General features: G+C 43.1%; 1 protein-coding gene across 1 annotated transcript in view; it reads right to left on the reverse strand.

Annotated features, from left to right (window-relative positions):
• AHI1 (Abelson helper integration site 1) overlaps window positions 1-17,456 on the reverse strand; it is a 68,706-nt gene that overhangs the window by 24,069 nt on the left and 27,181 nt on the right. The window contains 2 exon segments of the mRNA XM_033143839.1: window positions 7,258-7,375; window positions 15,447-15,646. Coding sequence (XP_032999730.1) covers window positions 7,258-7,375; window positions 15,447-15,646 — 318 coding nt within the window.

The following is a 17,456-nucleotide window of genomic DNA, read 5'->3' on the forward strand; positions in this document are numbered from 1 at the left end:
TTTGGCTGACAATACTTCCTTTATCCCAAAGGCACAGCAGTAATTATCCTAACATATACCAATTTCACATAAATATGAGTTATGTTCACTTGATAAAGCTTTGGAATCTTCAAAGTTTTGCAGCTATGGTGCTCAGTATTCTACATTTCCCCAGTTAAATATTTTAATTAACATGCCTAGAAAAAAACATGAAAAAACATGAAAAAAGAACACATAATGGAGGAATCTGTGCGGTCTTGATTTCAACGTAAACAGATTAAGTAAGCCAAAAATTTAAAAGGCATGTTATTTGACATTTGCACTATTACTTTTAGAAAATTATCAGTCAACTACAGAAATCTGGAAAGTCATATTAAAAAAAAAACAAGAAACAAGAAAAGAAACCAACCAAATTGGGAGGGGGGGGGAATAGCCAAATTGCTGTCATTACAGAAACAGCCATATAATGTTATATAAACATTATCTTTAGCACATGCTAAAACATCTTTGTGATTAGAAGATCCCATTTAGAATTTTGTGTTTAAAAACCCAATCAGTTTTGTTAATCTTTTCATAAGGACAAACATGCCCTTTTATAACTTTCCGGTTGGTTCAGATCTCACTTTTTGCTGCACTTCTTTTCTGGAAAGCAAGATTCAGTAGTTTTCCTGGGCATTAGCTGAGCTGCCTTCAGGCAGCTCTAACTTATGCTTAGCTTAACTGAGTCTCCCCAGTCCTAAGAAAGAGGAAACATTTCTAGAGGTTAGTTGTTCTGACTGAGGAAATGATCCCATGTGGTTAACTCCTGGATCATGTCCAGATATAGCATAGGACCTGTCCAAAATTAATAACTTATTAAGGTTTCAATGTACTTACTAGACCAGTTCCATTGATCAACAGCACTATGCTAGAATAAATAGCTTTAGAACTTCAAATGGGGATTCCCTAATTGTATTCAAAACTAATAGGCAATGATGCTGCCATAGAATCCAAGTATTTTAAATGTAATTTATTTCAGGAATTATATTTCCTGTCCCTCCATTCCTTTCCCTTATCTTCCTTTCATAATATCAAAGTAGAAAGTTTGCTGAAGATGTTAAAGATGAGTTTGATTAAATATATTTTTATCCCACCCTTATTTGTACAATCCAAGAGTAGACTGGGAAGCACAGTGAGGAATTCAATGTTGCACTCATCTGATCATACCATCCGCAACAGCATGTGGGGTGGAAGCCCCACTGTGGAAGTAGAAGTCCTTATGCAGGGTTTCATTTCCACTGGAAACTGCCTTATACTGAAGCAAGTTCATTGGTACATCTAGCTCAGTACTGCCTACACTGACTGGCAGAGGCAGTCCAACCTGGAAATGCAGGGGAATGAATTTTGGCACATTTGCATTCAAAGCCAGATGCTCTACCACTGAGCTACGGTGAAAGCACAGAGCAATCCAATACAGTGGTACCCCGTGTTACGTACGCGATCCGTTCTGGGTTGTGGTACGTAACGCGGGCAGGCGTATCATGAACACATGAAGAAAAAACAAAAAAAACCTGGAAGAAGCAAGATTTGAGCGCTTCTGCGCATCCGGGGGTCGCGCATGCTCCGGAAACACTTCCAGGTTGCGGGCATCCGCAACACGGGGGGTGCGTAACCCGGGGTACCACTGTAATAACAAGCAGGTGAAAACATGAATGCAACCGAGCAATATTCTTCATTGCAGCCACAGACTGATGCATTTCCCTCTTCCAAAGTCAGTCAGTGGGAAAGGAGGAGAAAAATCTAAACTACACAGATACAAAGGCACCAACTCTACAGGGCTGTCTGTTGGGATGGGGCTGAGGTGCACCTCCCCCCCCCAATCTTGAGAAGTGGAGAAGGCTGAGCTTATTCTTATGGTGAAATAATCAAATAATCAGGTAATAATTAAAAAGTCTCAGAGCCAAGTGTGCATAACAGAGATTCCTTTCTTCACAGTATATAGTTGATGGTGAAAGGTATGAAAAATGAATAATTCTCCTCCACCCCATCTCTATAAAAACAATGCTTATATACCATGAGGACCATAACAATGCAGCCTGGGAGCAATCAATGGTGTTACAATATCTCCAAAACTGAAGAGATTTTCTCATGGGAAAATCTAAGAACATATGCATCATTTTTTATAGTAGATTTCCCGGAATCCTGATTTTCAGGTCATGTATTTGAAAAGATCCATTAAAATAAAGTTGAGATATTGTTTATATTTCTGGAGTGTCATTCCTTTGACTTAAAGAATGTATTTTGCTTTTTAAAAGTGCTGTTAGGTAGTCTTGCCAATTATGGATTATAGACACATGAATGCACAGCTGTGACACACCAAGGGGTTATGGCTTGAAATTGAGCTGCTGTCAAGATTGCTATCTTTGGCCGCATCTTAAAGGTGTAGAACAATATCTCATCCTAGCATGGGAAGCTATACATTATTAACATACTGCACTCTGGGCACCACAGTTTAAGAAGGCTATGGACTGGAATGTGTGCAGAGGAGGAGCATGATGATGTTGATCAAGGGTCTGGAAACCAAGCCTTATGAGGAAGCTGGGTATGTTTAGCCTGGTAAAGAGGAGATCAAGAGGAGAAGGGCTGTCACACGAAAGATGGAGCAAGCTTGTTTTCTGCTGTTCCAGAGGGTAGGACTTGAACCAAGAGCTGTGTGACAGTGGAATGAAATATCTTGAAAGGTGGACTGCTTCATTGGAGTTTTAAACAGCTTGGATAGCCATTTGTCAGGGATTCTTTAGCTGTGATTCCTGAATTTCTGGGAGTTGGACTAGATGACCCTTGGTGTCCCACCCACCACTACAATTCTATGATTCTATGAGGTTTATAGGACATAAGTGTACTGTATGTCTTAAGGGAACTTAAATGTAATGATCAGAAAGCAGAGGTAATTAGGAATTCAAGGACAGGCGAACACTCCTCTTCAAATGTTCATGAGTAGGAGCAGTAGGCAAATATATACTTGCTTGCAGCCTGCTACTATTGCCCTGAGTCTATGAACTGCCACCACATCCACCTCTTTCTTCCCGTCCTAAGACAAAGATTATTCCAGAGCAGGCAGAGGCAGGGGTGATGTTTTTTTTTCTTTCTTTCTTTTTTTTCTTAAATGTTTTAAAATGTTTCTATTATTATTATTATTTCTTTTCATCTTTTTAAGTTTTCTTGTTGTGGGGGTGGGATAGATGTTTAGTGGGGTTTTGAGTTTTGTATAATTTTGGTTACTTGTAATTTTTATAGTTTTTGGTTTGTATTGTTGTGTTTTGTTTTCTGTTTTTATATAGGTTTAATTTTGTTCTTAAGGGGTGGGGTCAGGGCTGCCTGGGAGGGGGTCCCGGCCAACAAAATGGCTGGGGCAGGTTCCACAGGGTGGGATGCACTGGGACAACCGATCTCAGTGATCACGGGCAGGAGGAGGAGTTACGCTAAGACCAGACCATGTCATTGCCGAGGAGGCAGGTTTAGTCGTTGTCTGAGGACTATTCCTGCCTCCGGGTCTGGTCCTGACCGGACGGATACTGGATTCAGCAAGGGATACCCACATGACCTGAAGATGCTGCTGTGCAATGCCAGGTCAATGTTGAATAAAACCACTGCCATCCACGACTTGATTGTGGATGGTGGACTTGACCTGGCATGTGTAACAGAGACTTGGTTGGATGAAGCGGATGGGCCTGTCCTTGCCGCTGCTTGTCCACCAGGTTTCTCTTACGCACAGCAACCCAGGCCATCTGGGCGGGGAGGGGGGGTTGCAGTGATTTTTAGGAAGTCATTAGTTTGCACCAGGCGTCCTATTGGGAAGACCCAGTTCTCTGAGTGCATGTTCTGGAAGTTGGGCAATAGGGGCAGTACAGGATTCCTTTTGGTGTACCGACCTCCCCGCTGCACCAAGGATTCCCTGCCCGAGCTGCTTCAGGTCGTGGCGGATGTTCTCCTGGAGTCACCTAGTTTGGTCGTCCTAGGGGATTTTAACATCCATGCCGACACGACCTTACAAGGGGCCGCTCGGGACTTCGTGGAAAGCATGGCCTCCATGGGGCTGTCCCTGAATAAGTCTGGTCCAACTCATAGCCGAGGACATGCCTTAGACCTGGTATTCACCTCTATGGATGTTGGTGATCTGACATTAAAAAAAAGTGAAACTAAAGAAGTGCCATGGTCAGATCACTTCCTGGTGCAACTGGACTTCTCCGCAACCCTTCCCCTCTGCAGGGAGGTGGGACCAATTCGGATGGTCCGCCCCCGCCACTTAATGGATCCAAATGGTTTCCAGAGAGTGGTAGGGGATACTTTATCCCATGTTGATGGCCTTTCAGCCGATTCCCTGGTGGCCCGCTGGAATGTGGAGCTAACCAGGGCTATTGACTGTTTGGCTCCGAAGCGCCCTCTCCGGTTGCATGGAGCCCGGACAGCCCCGTGGTTTTCCCCGGAGCTGAGGGCGATGAAACAATCGTTGAGACGGCTAGAGCGCCGGTGGCAGAAAACCCATTCTGAATCCGACCGAACACAGGTTAGAGCTCAACGTCGAGCCTACCAAGTGGCGATAGCGACGGCGAAGAAGACTTTCTTCACCGCCTCTATTGCATCTGCGGAAAATAGCAGCAGGAGACTCTTTCAGGTGGTTCGGAATCTATCGGAGCCACCTTCGTCATCGGGGCCTGGTAGGGACCCCAAGATCTCCTGCAATGCGTTTGCAAAGTTTTTTGCAGATAAAATCGCTCAGATTCGGAAAGAGATAGACTCCACCGTGGGAGCAGGGCCAGGGCAGGAGAGTGCCAGAGTCCTGTCTAGTCCAGTTGCGTGGGATCAATTTCAGTCTGTTACCTCCGAGGATGTGGACAGGCTGCTTGGACGAGTGAAACCAACCACCTGTCTCCTTGATCCTTGCCCATCCTGGCTTATAAAAGCTAGCCGGGAGGGGCTGGGCGATGGGCTGCGCGGGGTGGTGAATGCTTCCCTCTGTGAGGGAGCCTTCCCAGCCCCGCTGAAAGAGGCGGTCATTAAACCGCTTCTTAAAAAAACATCTTTAGACCCGGCCAATATGGCCAACTATCGCCCAGTCTCAAATCTACCATTCTTGGGCAAGGTGATTGAGAGGGTGGTTGCTGAACAACTCCAGGCACGCCTGGAAGAAGCGGACCATTTGGATCCCTTCCAATCGGGATTCAGGCCTCACCATGGGACTGAAACCGCCTTGGTCGCGCTGGTCGATGATCTCCGGCGGGCTAGGGACAAAGGTGAGAGCTGTTTCCTAGTTCTGCTGGATCTCTCAGCGGCCTTTGACACCATCGACCATAACATCCTTCTAGACCGGCTAGAGGGGTTGGGAGCTGGAGGCACTGTTATACAGTGGTTCCGCTCCTTCCTCCTGGGCCGTGTTCAGAAAGTGGTGGTGGGGGATGAGTGTTCAGACCCCTGGGCTCTCACTTGTGGGGTGCCTCAGGGTTCTGTCCTCTCCCCCATGCTTTTTAATATCTATATGAAGCCGCTGGGAGAGATCATCAGGGGGTTTGGGCTGGGTGTTCATCAGTATGCGGATGATACCCAGCTCTACCTCTCTTTCAAATCAGAACCAGTGAAGGCCGTGAAGGTCCTGTGTGAGTGCCTGGAGGCGGTTGGAGGATGGATGGCGGCTAACAGATTGAGGTTGAATCCTGACAAGACAGAAGTACTGTTCTTGGGGGACAGGAGGAGGGCAGGTGTGGAGGATTCCCTGGTCCTGAATGGGGTAACTGTGCCCCTGAAGGACCAGGTGCGCAGCCTGGGAGTCATTTTGGACTCACAGCTGTCCATGGAAGCGCAGGTTAATTCTGTATCCAGGGCAGCTGTCTACCAGCTCCACCTGGTACGCAGGCTGAGACCCTACCTGCCCGCGGACTGTCTCACCAAAGTGGTGCATGCTCTGGTTATCTCCCGCTTGGACTACTGCAATGCGCTCTATGTGGGGCTGCCTTTGAAGGTGACCCGGAAACTGCAATTAATCCAAAATGCGGCAGCTAGACTGGTGACTGGGAGTGGCCGCCGAGACCACATAACACCGGTCCTGAGAGATCTGCATTGGCTCCCAGTACGTTTCCGAGCACAATTCAAAGTGTTGGTGCTGACCTTTAAAGCCCTAAACGGCCTCGGTCCTGTATACCTGAAGGAGCGTCTCCACCCCCATCATTCAGCCCGGACACTGAGATCCAGCGCCGAGGGCCTTCTGTCTGTTCCCTCACTGCGAGAAGCAAAACTACAGGGAACCAGGCAGAGGGCCTTCTCGGTAGTGGCGCCCGCCCTGTGGAACGCCCTCCCATCACAGGTCAGGGAAATAAACAACTACCTGACATTCAGAAAAAACCTGAAGGCAGCCCTTTTTAGGGAAGTTTTTAATGTTTGATATTGTTGTATTTGGTTTCTGTTGGAAGCCGCCCAGAGTGGCTGGGGAAATCCAGCCAGATGGGCGGGGTACAAATAATAAATATTATTATTATTATTATTATTATGAGTGCTCGCAGCCTTCAACAGTTTTTCTCCTGACAGTGATTGGAGTGGGACTCCATTCACTTTATGTGGATGTTAATGATCTGTATAGCAGTTTGAAACCAGCAGCTTTTCCTATCTTTTATTCTTCTGACTGCTTTGAGCAACTGCTGCATAATGCAGACTCCAGCTCTTCTAATTCATTTCTGTTGAGTCTGCATTACATATATTATTTTTTATTTAGGCTCCAGCAGTATTATATATTCAAAGCAGCATCATGCCACTTTAAACAGCCAGAGCTTCTCCCAAAGAATTCTGGGAACTGCAGTTTGTTAAGCATGTTGAGTGTTATAAGACAACTCTCATAACCACCACTCCCAGAATTCCCAGGAACATGGCTCAATTATTAAACCACTCTGAAAATTGTAGCTCTGTGAGGGGAGTAGGGATCTCCTAGCAATCCTCAGTACCCTTAACAAACTTCAGTTCCCAGGATTCTTTGGGGGAAGCCATGACTGTTTAAAGTGGTGTGATACTGCTTTAAAGGTATAGTACAGTATAATCAATCAAACAAACACCACAACAATAAAAAGCAGTTCAATTTTTTTTTGAAAGTAGATAAAAACATGGCATTCTTAAAAGCACATGGGTTTTAGTTCAGAGTGTGCATGTTAAACATGTTAAAAATGTACACAAAAGCAATAATTATGTATGCTCCTTGAATATAATCACAGAAACAAAAATAAGAATATGCTACAAAAACAGAATAAATCACCTTACCGCTTTGAGTAGGAAGAGGATACAGAGGAATTGGTGGTTTGCCCAGTGTACTTGCCAAACTTAATTTGGAGTGTGGTGAAAGGAGAGATGGACTAGGAAGCAATGGACTGGAGCTGGTCTACAAAAGGAAAGGAAAGTTGTAATTTCCTAATTGGGACACAAAATTTACAGCACAATTATTGTTAGATCAGTGCAAGAACAGAAAATTTCAATGGCTTGCTTTTCAAAAAGATGATACAGTAGATTTAAAAATAAACTTTTGCAAATGCAATTATAAAAGATTATTGATTCCATCCTGTCTTCTAGAATACACACCACCAATATTTCCCTTTGGCACCCCGTTTGTTTTAATTGTTGCATCAATATTGTTGCCTCCATGCTGCAAAGTAATAAATATGTCTGCCCACTTATTGTGGACCGATAGTCCTATATTATGCTTGTAATATAATTCTGCTGACATATTTTCAATTAGATTTAAGATATACCTACAAGAGTTTAGTTAGCATTCCTGTCAGAGTTATTAGTTTTCTAGTAAAGGCTTAGGTTTTCATTCATACGCCACACAAGTGGGATTGAATGGCTGGATAACTGACTCAGGGGGAAAAATGAACCTAACTTAAATATTTGTTTACTTCCCCAATAGCAAATTGCACTCCACTTTTTCAGAGGAAACATGGCTAATCTAGTTCTTTTCACTTTATAAACACTCAAAACCTGTGACATTGAAATATGGGGTTACTGAAAAGTTCAAGATATCAAAATTGTTCAAGCTCTTGAAATCTTTGCTTAACCTCTCATTTAATACTCATAGTCTCAGTCCTTATGGGTTGATGAACGTGCCACACTGAGGGTGAGGAATCTCAGGCTCAAGGGCCAAATCGACTCTCTCCAGGTCACATCCCATCCCTGGCCTTGCTCCACATACTCCTTGAACGCTTTGTTTAGCTGGAATATGTCCATGAACTTCCATAACAACAGCTTAAGAATGCCACGTATTAAGCAATATAAAATATCATTAATAAACCAACAAACTCTTATAATGACTTTTGCCTGGATGGAGTCTAGAAAGGGATGATTAGCCAAGGTAATATTTGCACCCATTACTCTGCCCACTTTTGCCTCTGGCCCCAGCCAACACTGGCATGTGGCCAGCAAAAGTTTGCCTAGAAGGGAAAAGGTTCTGCAGTCACCTTGTCTTATAATTTTACCACTACTAGATTATTTATTTATTATGACTAGATTAATTACTTGGTTCTGTAATCAATCTGAAGACACAAGCAGGTGACACCTTGCTAAAGATTAGCAGGCCTAGCTCTGATCAATGCCTTGATCACCTGCGAAACACATTGCACTGCCTTAGGGTCCACAGCAGAAAAAAGGTGGGATAGAAATGTAATGCAGCAATGGAAATTTGATGATTTTCTAAGCTATGCATATTAGAACAATCTTTTCAAAAACTAAAGTGTGGTTCAACCGAGTCCTTTGTCTGCCAAAGCTCAGATTAAATTAAGGACCAGTTCATGCTGCCAAATGCCTTCACATAATAGTATACAGAGGTACACTATAGCACGGTGTACCATGATTCTGGCTGTGCATGTGGGAAATTACCACTGTGAACAATACTTCTGGAAAGTCATCATGGTGATGACTTCAAAGGGGCTCTATCAACACTCACTGGAAGGAGCAAGTTCACAGTTTGCAGGTGCTCCTGGATTCAACACTGTTGTTGGAGGTTCAGGTGGCCTCGGTGGCAAGGAGTGTCTTTTTTCCAGTTCCAGCTGGTTTGCCAGCTACAAATCATTTTGGATAGAGATAACTTGGCCACTGTACTCTACGTTCTGATAACTTCCAGACTGGATTATTGCAACAAACTCCATGTGTGGCTGCCCTTAAAGACGACTCAGAAACTTGTTGCTCCAAAATGCAGCAGCCAGATTCTGGCTGGGGTTCCATTTAGATCTCAAATAACCCGTTTTTAAAAAGCTGCACTGGTTGCCAGTTGGTTTCTGGGCCAAATTCAATGTTATAATTTAAAGCAAGTATCCAAAAGACTGCCTCCTTCCCTACAGAACCTCTCAGGTGCTGAGATTGGCATATGGCCCTATTGATAATTCCACCACCCTCAGAGGGGGTGGCGGACTGGGAGAGGGCATTCTCTGTGGCAGCCCCGAAGCTGTGGAACTCCCTACCTACAGAGGTGGGTCTGGCACCTTCATTATGCAAGTTCTTACCTTGGCTTTTGAATATAGCTGTATATGTTTTTAGGGCCCACCTTATTTTTTTAAGCGGGTGGCGCTGTGGGTTAAAGCTTGCCGATCAGAAGGTCAGCGGTTCGAATCCCCACAACGGGGTGAGCTCCCGTTGCTCGGTCCCTGCTCCTGCCAACCTAGCAGTTCGAAAGCACGAAGTGCAAGTAGATAAATAGGTACTGCTCCGGCGGGAAGGTAAACAGCGTTTTCGTGTGCTGCTCTGGTTCGCCAGAAGCGGCTTAGTCATGCTGGCCACATGACCTGGAAGCTGTACGCCGGCTCCCTTGGCCAGTAAAGCGAGATGAGTGCCACAACCCCAGAGTCGTCCACAACTGGACCTAACGGTCAGGGGTCCCTTTACCTTTTATTTTTTATAGTTGTAAGCTGTTCTGAATTGTTTTTAATAATGTGTTTTAATGCTGCAAGCCACCTTGGGGTGAAGGACAGGTAATAAATTAACAAAAATAATGATTAATTATTATTCAGGAAACTAATGTTTACAGGAAACACATATAATTCCTTACCCTCTTATATGTCTCTGCCTATGATTATCTGGTAGCAGCAGCAGCAGCAGCAGCAGCAGCAGCAGCAGCAGCAGCAGCAATATAAAATATGCCATAACAGTGGTGCAATTTGGACTCCACAAAGAACAGAGGACTACAGATAAAATTAAATAAGAAGCTCCCTTGTGCACACCCACGTGAAATGAATTAGTTCCATTAGAATTCTTTAGAGCCAATCATATTCCCAACATAAATTCTAAACATTGACTTAGCCAAACATCCCACTGCCTAAAGGGAAGAATCTTCTGTTCTCATGAATGGGGTATGCATGTTCCTGATTATCTCTGCTCCTGAGTCAATGCTCAGGCTCTTCTCTCCTGAAAATGCACTCAAACTACTTTTCTCTGGGAACAAGCAGGTTGCAGAAAGAGGAGGCGGAGATACATCTGCACACAAGACCCCTCTCCCCAAAGTGAACAGCAGAAGTACCTGACACTTACCCAGTACAACCTCTGGAGCCAAGCAATTACTAGAGCTGTTACTGAGCTATCTCTGTTTGTGAGGCACATGAGCCAAATGGAAATATTTTACAGTATATTTTACAGTAAACAGGTAAAGTAGACATGTGCTTCTTGATGCTGCCTGGCTTTTACTTTTTTCCTCTCCTTCCTTTTAATCGACCAGCATGTAAAAACATCTATGGGACAATCACAGTGAAGCAATCCACATTTCTGAAATGCAGGCTGTGGGAAGGGATTGCTAAACACCTTTTCAACAACAAGAAAAGGTTGGCTAAGATAGTTAACACCAATCAACTCATTTTTTTTCACAATGTACTGGGCTTGCTTCACCTATAAACCACAGTTTTATTACAGACAGTTTACTACAAAGTCTGAGTTGAGTAAAACTACAAGTACAAAAATGTCAGGGATGGGTTTGTGTGTGTGCGCATGCTTTTAAAGAGAAGGCCACATACTTTCTGCCAAGTTTAAACAAAGCTGCTTTGCATTCTCTCTTTGTATTATGGCAGTTCTATGTAAATTATGCAAATATTCATTTTCAATGGGCCTAATTTTCATGTAAAAAAAGTGAATTGTACACAGAAATAAAGAGAATTAAAGCAAGTTCAAGACCGGACAAGTGAATAACTATTTCTCTGGCTTTTCTTTGATAATTCAGTGCTGTGACCTTTTCAACTAATAGAATCAAAATTTTCATATATGCTTGCAAGTCAAATTAGGCTGGCAAAGTCAGCACTATGCCTTGTCTTTTTGTTTTTAAGATTCCTTTTTGAAGTTTTGTGCCTTTGGGACATGCTGTTCTTGAATAAACAGTAGTTCTTAAATCATGATTTCCTCAGACTAGGAAGCTGACAATAGTCAGCTATGAGAAAAACTGCACTCTTTTGTTCAATACCGGAGCAGCCCCACATGCAAAACCACTCTAATACAAAAAATATAGTTTTGCAATATAATCTATGCAAACCTGAACTTTGATCCTACATATAAATATATTACTTGCTGCTATTTATATGTCACTTATTGCTCCCAGAATAACGACAAAGAAGGCCAAGCCAATTAGTATTAGAAAAGAATTTACTGGAAAAAATATTTTCCTATATTGAAATTTTCCTACTGTATTTTGTGTATTTACAGTTCTCCTACGGGCAAATCATACATCATTTCTAGAAAAGTAAGCCATCATAGGAAAAAGCTGCTGTCTAGCTATTGCCAATGCAAGTGAGGATTCACTTGCATGTGGAAGATACCCACCAGACTCTAAAATTAGAGTCTCATTTCTCTGTGCAGTTTGCAAGCAGACAGCATCTCCCATACCCCTATCTAGTCTAACTTCTGTGCACAATGGAAGTTGCTTGTACTCTGACACATCCTGCACAACTGGCATTGAGCAGAACTTCTCAAAAGCTGTAGAAAAGAATCAACTACACTGCAGCACCATACTGGTGCAATCAGAATTGGAGCCAAATTTGCCCTCAGCAAACAGAAGGGTTCCTCCCATTAATAGACGAGACTGCGATCCCATAGATGTTCCTTCTGGATTGAGGGGAAGGTCTTTTCATTGATTCCCCCTCCCTCTATAGGTACCACCTCCCATGCTGTTCTGAAGGGTCCCTCAACTACCACAAACCGAGTAGCACTTAAATGAACTCTGGATCCAACCCAAAACTAGTTGCAAATAAAGACCTGCAATAGAAACCAACAGTATGGGCCTGGTTCATTCCAATCCTCTCCCTTCTGATTTCCTTTCTGTCCACCCCCATTACTTGGTCAGCATTCTGTGGATGCTGAGCATGCAAAGTCTCTATTGGGCTGGTTTGAAGAGAGGCTGAGGCTTCCCTAAGTCTGCTGATACCTTTCCTCTTGTGTGTCGATAGTGCTGTTTTGCCTATCCAAGGACCCAACTCCATCAGATAACTGGGACTGCTCTGGCTATACATAAGTGAGACTGCTACAAAGCATTGCAATGTGGTGTATTCCTCTTTGGGCTCACTCTCCAGGGTATTCAATTGCATTGCTACCCCCAATTTTCTGCTTCTCCTCCAAGTCAGGCAGAAGGCCTTCTCGGTAATGGCGCCCTCACTGTGGAACACCCTCCCTTCAGATGTCAAGGAGATAAAGAACTATACAACTTTTAGGAGACATCTGAAGGCAGTCTTGAATCGGGAACCTTTTAATGTTTGATGCTTTATTATGCTTTATATATTCTGTAAGATGCCTAGAGTGGCCGGGAAAACCCAGCCAGATGGACGGGGTAATAAATAAATAAATAAATAAATAAATAAATAGTATTATTGATAATACTGAGCATGCTCAGTCCTCATCGGCGATTTTGGATCTCAGCCTGAACTCAGGATCCCCCTCCCCCAAATATTGATACCTCCAACCAGAGGCTCCAGGTTGCCCCCAAGATTGAGGGGGTCCAACATGCGCCTGCAATATTAAGTGAGCTAGGTAGCCATGGAGCAGAGATGCTGGGGAATCTAAAATTGCAAGTCATTTTGAGAACTGAACCAAACTAGCAAGTATTTGATAGATCCAAAATGGGTTGGTAGTATTTGAACAGTGTTTGCGTGTGTGTCACATTTACAAGCCTCCCTGACGTGCAAGTGCTTGCCTCATCCTTGCCAGTGAGTAACTACATAAAGCCTATACACCAAAGCCATGGCTTTGCTTTTTCTTGAATTTCAATAATGGAATCCATACTAGAAAAGCTGGAAAATATTAAGAAGAATCAAATACATCGAATGAAAGCTTTTACACTCAATTTTATCACTGCTAAGGGAAAGACAAAGAGAGAGAGACATTCTTAAAAGGTAGTTTGTATATTGAAATTAGTAAAAATTATTATTGCCAAAAAAGAATGGGTACAAATAGAATAGAGGAGGGAAAGCAAAAGTGGAGGTCATTTATTAAACTTATTGAGATGAATATAAAAAACCTGCAACTATGTCAAATGAAGGCAAATGTAAAATACTATGACTATTTTATAAATACAGTGGTACCTCGGGTTAAGTACACTTCAGGTTAAGTACGCTTCAGATTAAGAACTCTGCTTAAGAACAGAAATCGTGCTCTGGCGGCACAGCAGCAGCAGGAGGTCTCATTAGCTAAAGTGGTGCTTCAGGTTAAGTACGCTTCAGGTTAAGAACGGACCTCCGGAACGAATTATGTACTTAACCTGAGGTACCACTGTACAAGGATACATCTACATAATTTGAATAAGCCACACCTTTTCTCAGTCTCAAAAGATAACACATAATTATACATACTTTTGGGAGGTACAATATAAACATTTGTCACTTACGAGACATGCCAAAAATTGTAATTATGTTCACTTCAATCAAGATTCAGAGAGCTCTTTCATTTAGTTCTGAAGCATTTACGGTATTTGCTTCTGGCAGCTATAAAAGTGTACAGTGTGTGTGTGCCTATTTTGCTTTAAGTAATAACAATATATTTACAGCTTTTTCATACTTAATTATATTGATCTCAGATGATAAATCCCTGAATTGTTGTGTCATGCATGTAAATCTTTTTACCAACTTGTATTAAAACTCTGTAGCAATTTTTTTTCACCTACTGGGATGCATAAGGCTATTGTGACCCACCACTTGGAAATGGGACAGAAATAGGAAGTGCTGGAGGTAAAATACTGAGAGACAGAAAAGTGCATGCTATCTAGGAAATACCATACTTATCCCTACAGAGCAGGGTTACTGCTGCAATCCTGTCTGAAATGCAGCTAGAGAAGAGATAGTGTTACTGAACCTGCTTTCAAGATGCTATACATCTATTTGTAGGCTCTTGTTTTTATTTTTATAAAATATTGTGCTTTTTTAAACAACAACAACAACAACAATTTTAATCTGGGGAAACTGTCTTTCTTTTTGACTGGGTGGGTGTTTTATTATTGCTGGTTCATTAAGTGCTGAGAGTGTATTTTGGCTATTATATTTTTGATTTTCTATCATGGGGTACAACAATCCAAACTCGCTCTTACACAGTGAGGTGAGGGTTTTGCACCAAATGGAGGTGCTGGTCCACTCAGCTCCCCTAGCTAAGATGGCCTTCTGTCAGCTGTGGCCCACTGGTGTTATCCCTGCTGGCAAGCGCCAGCACAAAGCCATGAAATGAGGCATTTCATGGGGTAGGAGGGGCAAAGTTTGCTGGATCCTGACCAATCTCGCTGCTGTCATATAACAGCATCGGGCCCAGTTGTGTTCCCCCTACTTTCTGCTGCAAGTGGCCAGGCTATGGATATGGCGGTGGTTCCCTCTGGCAAAGTTGCCTGCAGAGAAATCTACTCATAAAGGCAGCCTATAAATATTTTAAATATGATAAAATGAATAATAAATAGTATGATGAGATGTGTGCAGAAAAGCAGCAAACCTTAGTTAAGCTTTATTTCCCAATACTTAATGTTCTAACAGTGTTGGATAGTGGTTAATTCTGTCCATTTACAAGTCACATTAAAGCAGAAGAGCATGGTGCTGGGGATATATCTGAGGTTACTCTTTCTATTTTTAAAGGTACCTGTAGAGAGATAAGAAGACAGTGACTCAAGATGCTAGGGCCTATATCATTAGAATGGCCATGCTTCTTTGGCATATGCAAACTAGTGGACCAGCACTAGTGGACCAGTATAGCTGAGCTTAGCTGATATTTATATGTATATTTTGGATAAGCACAACAGAAATAAAGACAGAGAGGAGACATTGTTTTTGTAGGATACACTCAAGCTCTGATGGATCTAATACAGCAGAGCACATGAAGTAGGACATCCTCAAATAGCAGAAGCCCTCCCCAAGGTGCAAAGAGATTTAGGTACTGAAGCAGCCAACCTAAATCCCTTCCCTCCCACCTTACCTACTACAGATGAACAGTTAGTGGGAAATAATAAAGAAATCCAACCATACCATAACAGAATCCAGTTTTTGTTTCACTTTCTGCATCCTCAGAGACATTCTTGCAGCACTGGCAAACTGGTCAGCAGGAGACATTGAGTCTTTTTGTCCAGAAATATCAGCAGAATTCCTAAAAATCTGTGGACCTCTAGATGACGTAGATAGATTCAATCCTCTAAAATCTTTTACTAATTCAGCTTCTTGCTGGGCAACTGCAGATGGAAAACATTGGAACAGCACTAAGTTCATCTTTTCATAAAAGACTGTTAAACTTCATATACTATTGGATCAGAGAAGCCACAAAAAACTGACTAGTCTAAAAATCTGTAAAGGTAAAGGTAAAGGGACCCCTGACCATTAGGTCCAGTTGGAGATGACTCTGGGGTTGCGGCGCTCATCTCACTTTATTGGCTGAGGGAGCCAGCATACAACTTCTGGGTCATGTGGCCAGCATGACTAAGCCGCTTCTGGCGAACCAGAGAAGCACACGGAAACACTGTTTACCTTCCCGTTGGAGCGGTACCTATTTATCTACTTGCACTCCGTGCTTTCGAACTGCTAGGTTGGCAGGAGTAGGGACCAAGCAACAGGAGTCACCCCATTGCGGGGATTCGAACCGCTGACCTTCTGATCGGCAAGCTCTAGGCTCTGTGGTTTAACCCACAGCACCACCCGCTGTAGTCATAATTAATTCCCTATGCTTGGATAGTATGTACCGGTATACCACAGATCAAGAAAGATACTATCAGGTTTGAGAGGATACTAACTGGCTGGTCCCTAGAAGCTTTTTATCTTTTGGGAAGGCACCATGGCAATCCAAAGGAACACACCAAAGCGGGCCTCATGGAGGGGAAGGAGGTGACCTCAACCTCATAGCAGTGGCGGCAAATAAAGGTAAGGTGGCAGGCGGGCAGGGGATGGCGGGCTGAGTTGGCCTGACCGGGCTGTGGGGACCGGAGCATGTGTGATGTCACACACACTCAATCCCCCCCCCCCATGTTGGGCACAACTTGGCACCTCTGTCCAGAACACTTGGATGCCAGCAAGTTGGGAAGGCCAACATAGACTGGATACTTCATATGACTTTAATGAACTGCTTCAAGGCTGAAAGCCGAAAGACAGCATATAAATACTTGAAACGAACTTGCTCTACTGTATGTGATTTGAGAGGGGGAGACAATTGAAAATCTTGCCTGTAAAGAGTTTAGAAGCACTACAGAGAAAACCATTTATCTTCGAATAACGAAAGGCCCAAAGCCATTTGTTCTCCTGTTCACTGCCTTTACAATCTTTTAAAAAAATGAAAATCATTGTGAAAAAGGTCTTATATAATAGCTGAGGCAGAGGGCTTCTTTCCTGCATTGCAGAAGCTGCTCCATAAGAGCATGTCCACATCAGAAATTCCTCCCACTTCCACTGCAAACAATTGAGCTGTAGCAGGAGCATAAAAAACACAAACGAAAAAACTTTTCTCTTCATGCAAGGGTGGTGTAGGTCAGAGGACACTGTCCCTGTGACTAGGGAGACTGCTATCCCATCCTGGCACCCTGAAATGCCTATGTCTGTAATATACCTAGGAGTGAGATTATCTTGCAGTACAGGTTTCAATAGAGAAGCTCTGCATTCTTGGCAATGCAGACATGCCCTTGCCTAGCAATCTGGGCTGGTAAACTCCTGTCCTCAAAATACACTTTTGGCCTTTTCATTGCAATAATCTTTCTTTACCGCTAGGGGATGCTGGGACAGGTCTAACAATAACCTCCTTTATCCTTTCTCTGGCTTTCACCATCGCTAAAAGCTGGCTTTGATATTTTACTGGCATTAAATTTATTTGGGCTATCCTCAAGATTTTTGAAAACCTATTTCTGAAACAACTGGCAAGGCAATGCACTCCAAAAGCATAGATGCAGCCATAGTCTTGGCAAATAACATTTAAGCACAACAAGAGTAAATTTCTTTGGCAAGAGCTTTGTGCCAGTATATTAGGCTTTAACTAGGTCCAAGCTATACAGTATGCTGAAA

The sequence above is a fragment of the Lacerta agilis genome, chromosome 3 (genome assembly GCF_009819535.1).
Source record: "Lacerta agilis isolate rLacAgi1 chromosome 3, rLacAgi1.pri, whole genome shotgun sequence".
Classification (NCBI taxonomy): domain Eukaryota; kingdom Metazoa; phylum Chordata; class Lepidosauria; order Squamata; family Lacertidae; genus Lacerta; species Lacerta agilis.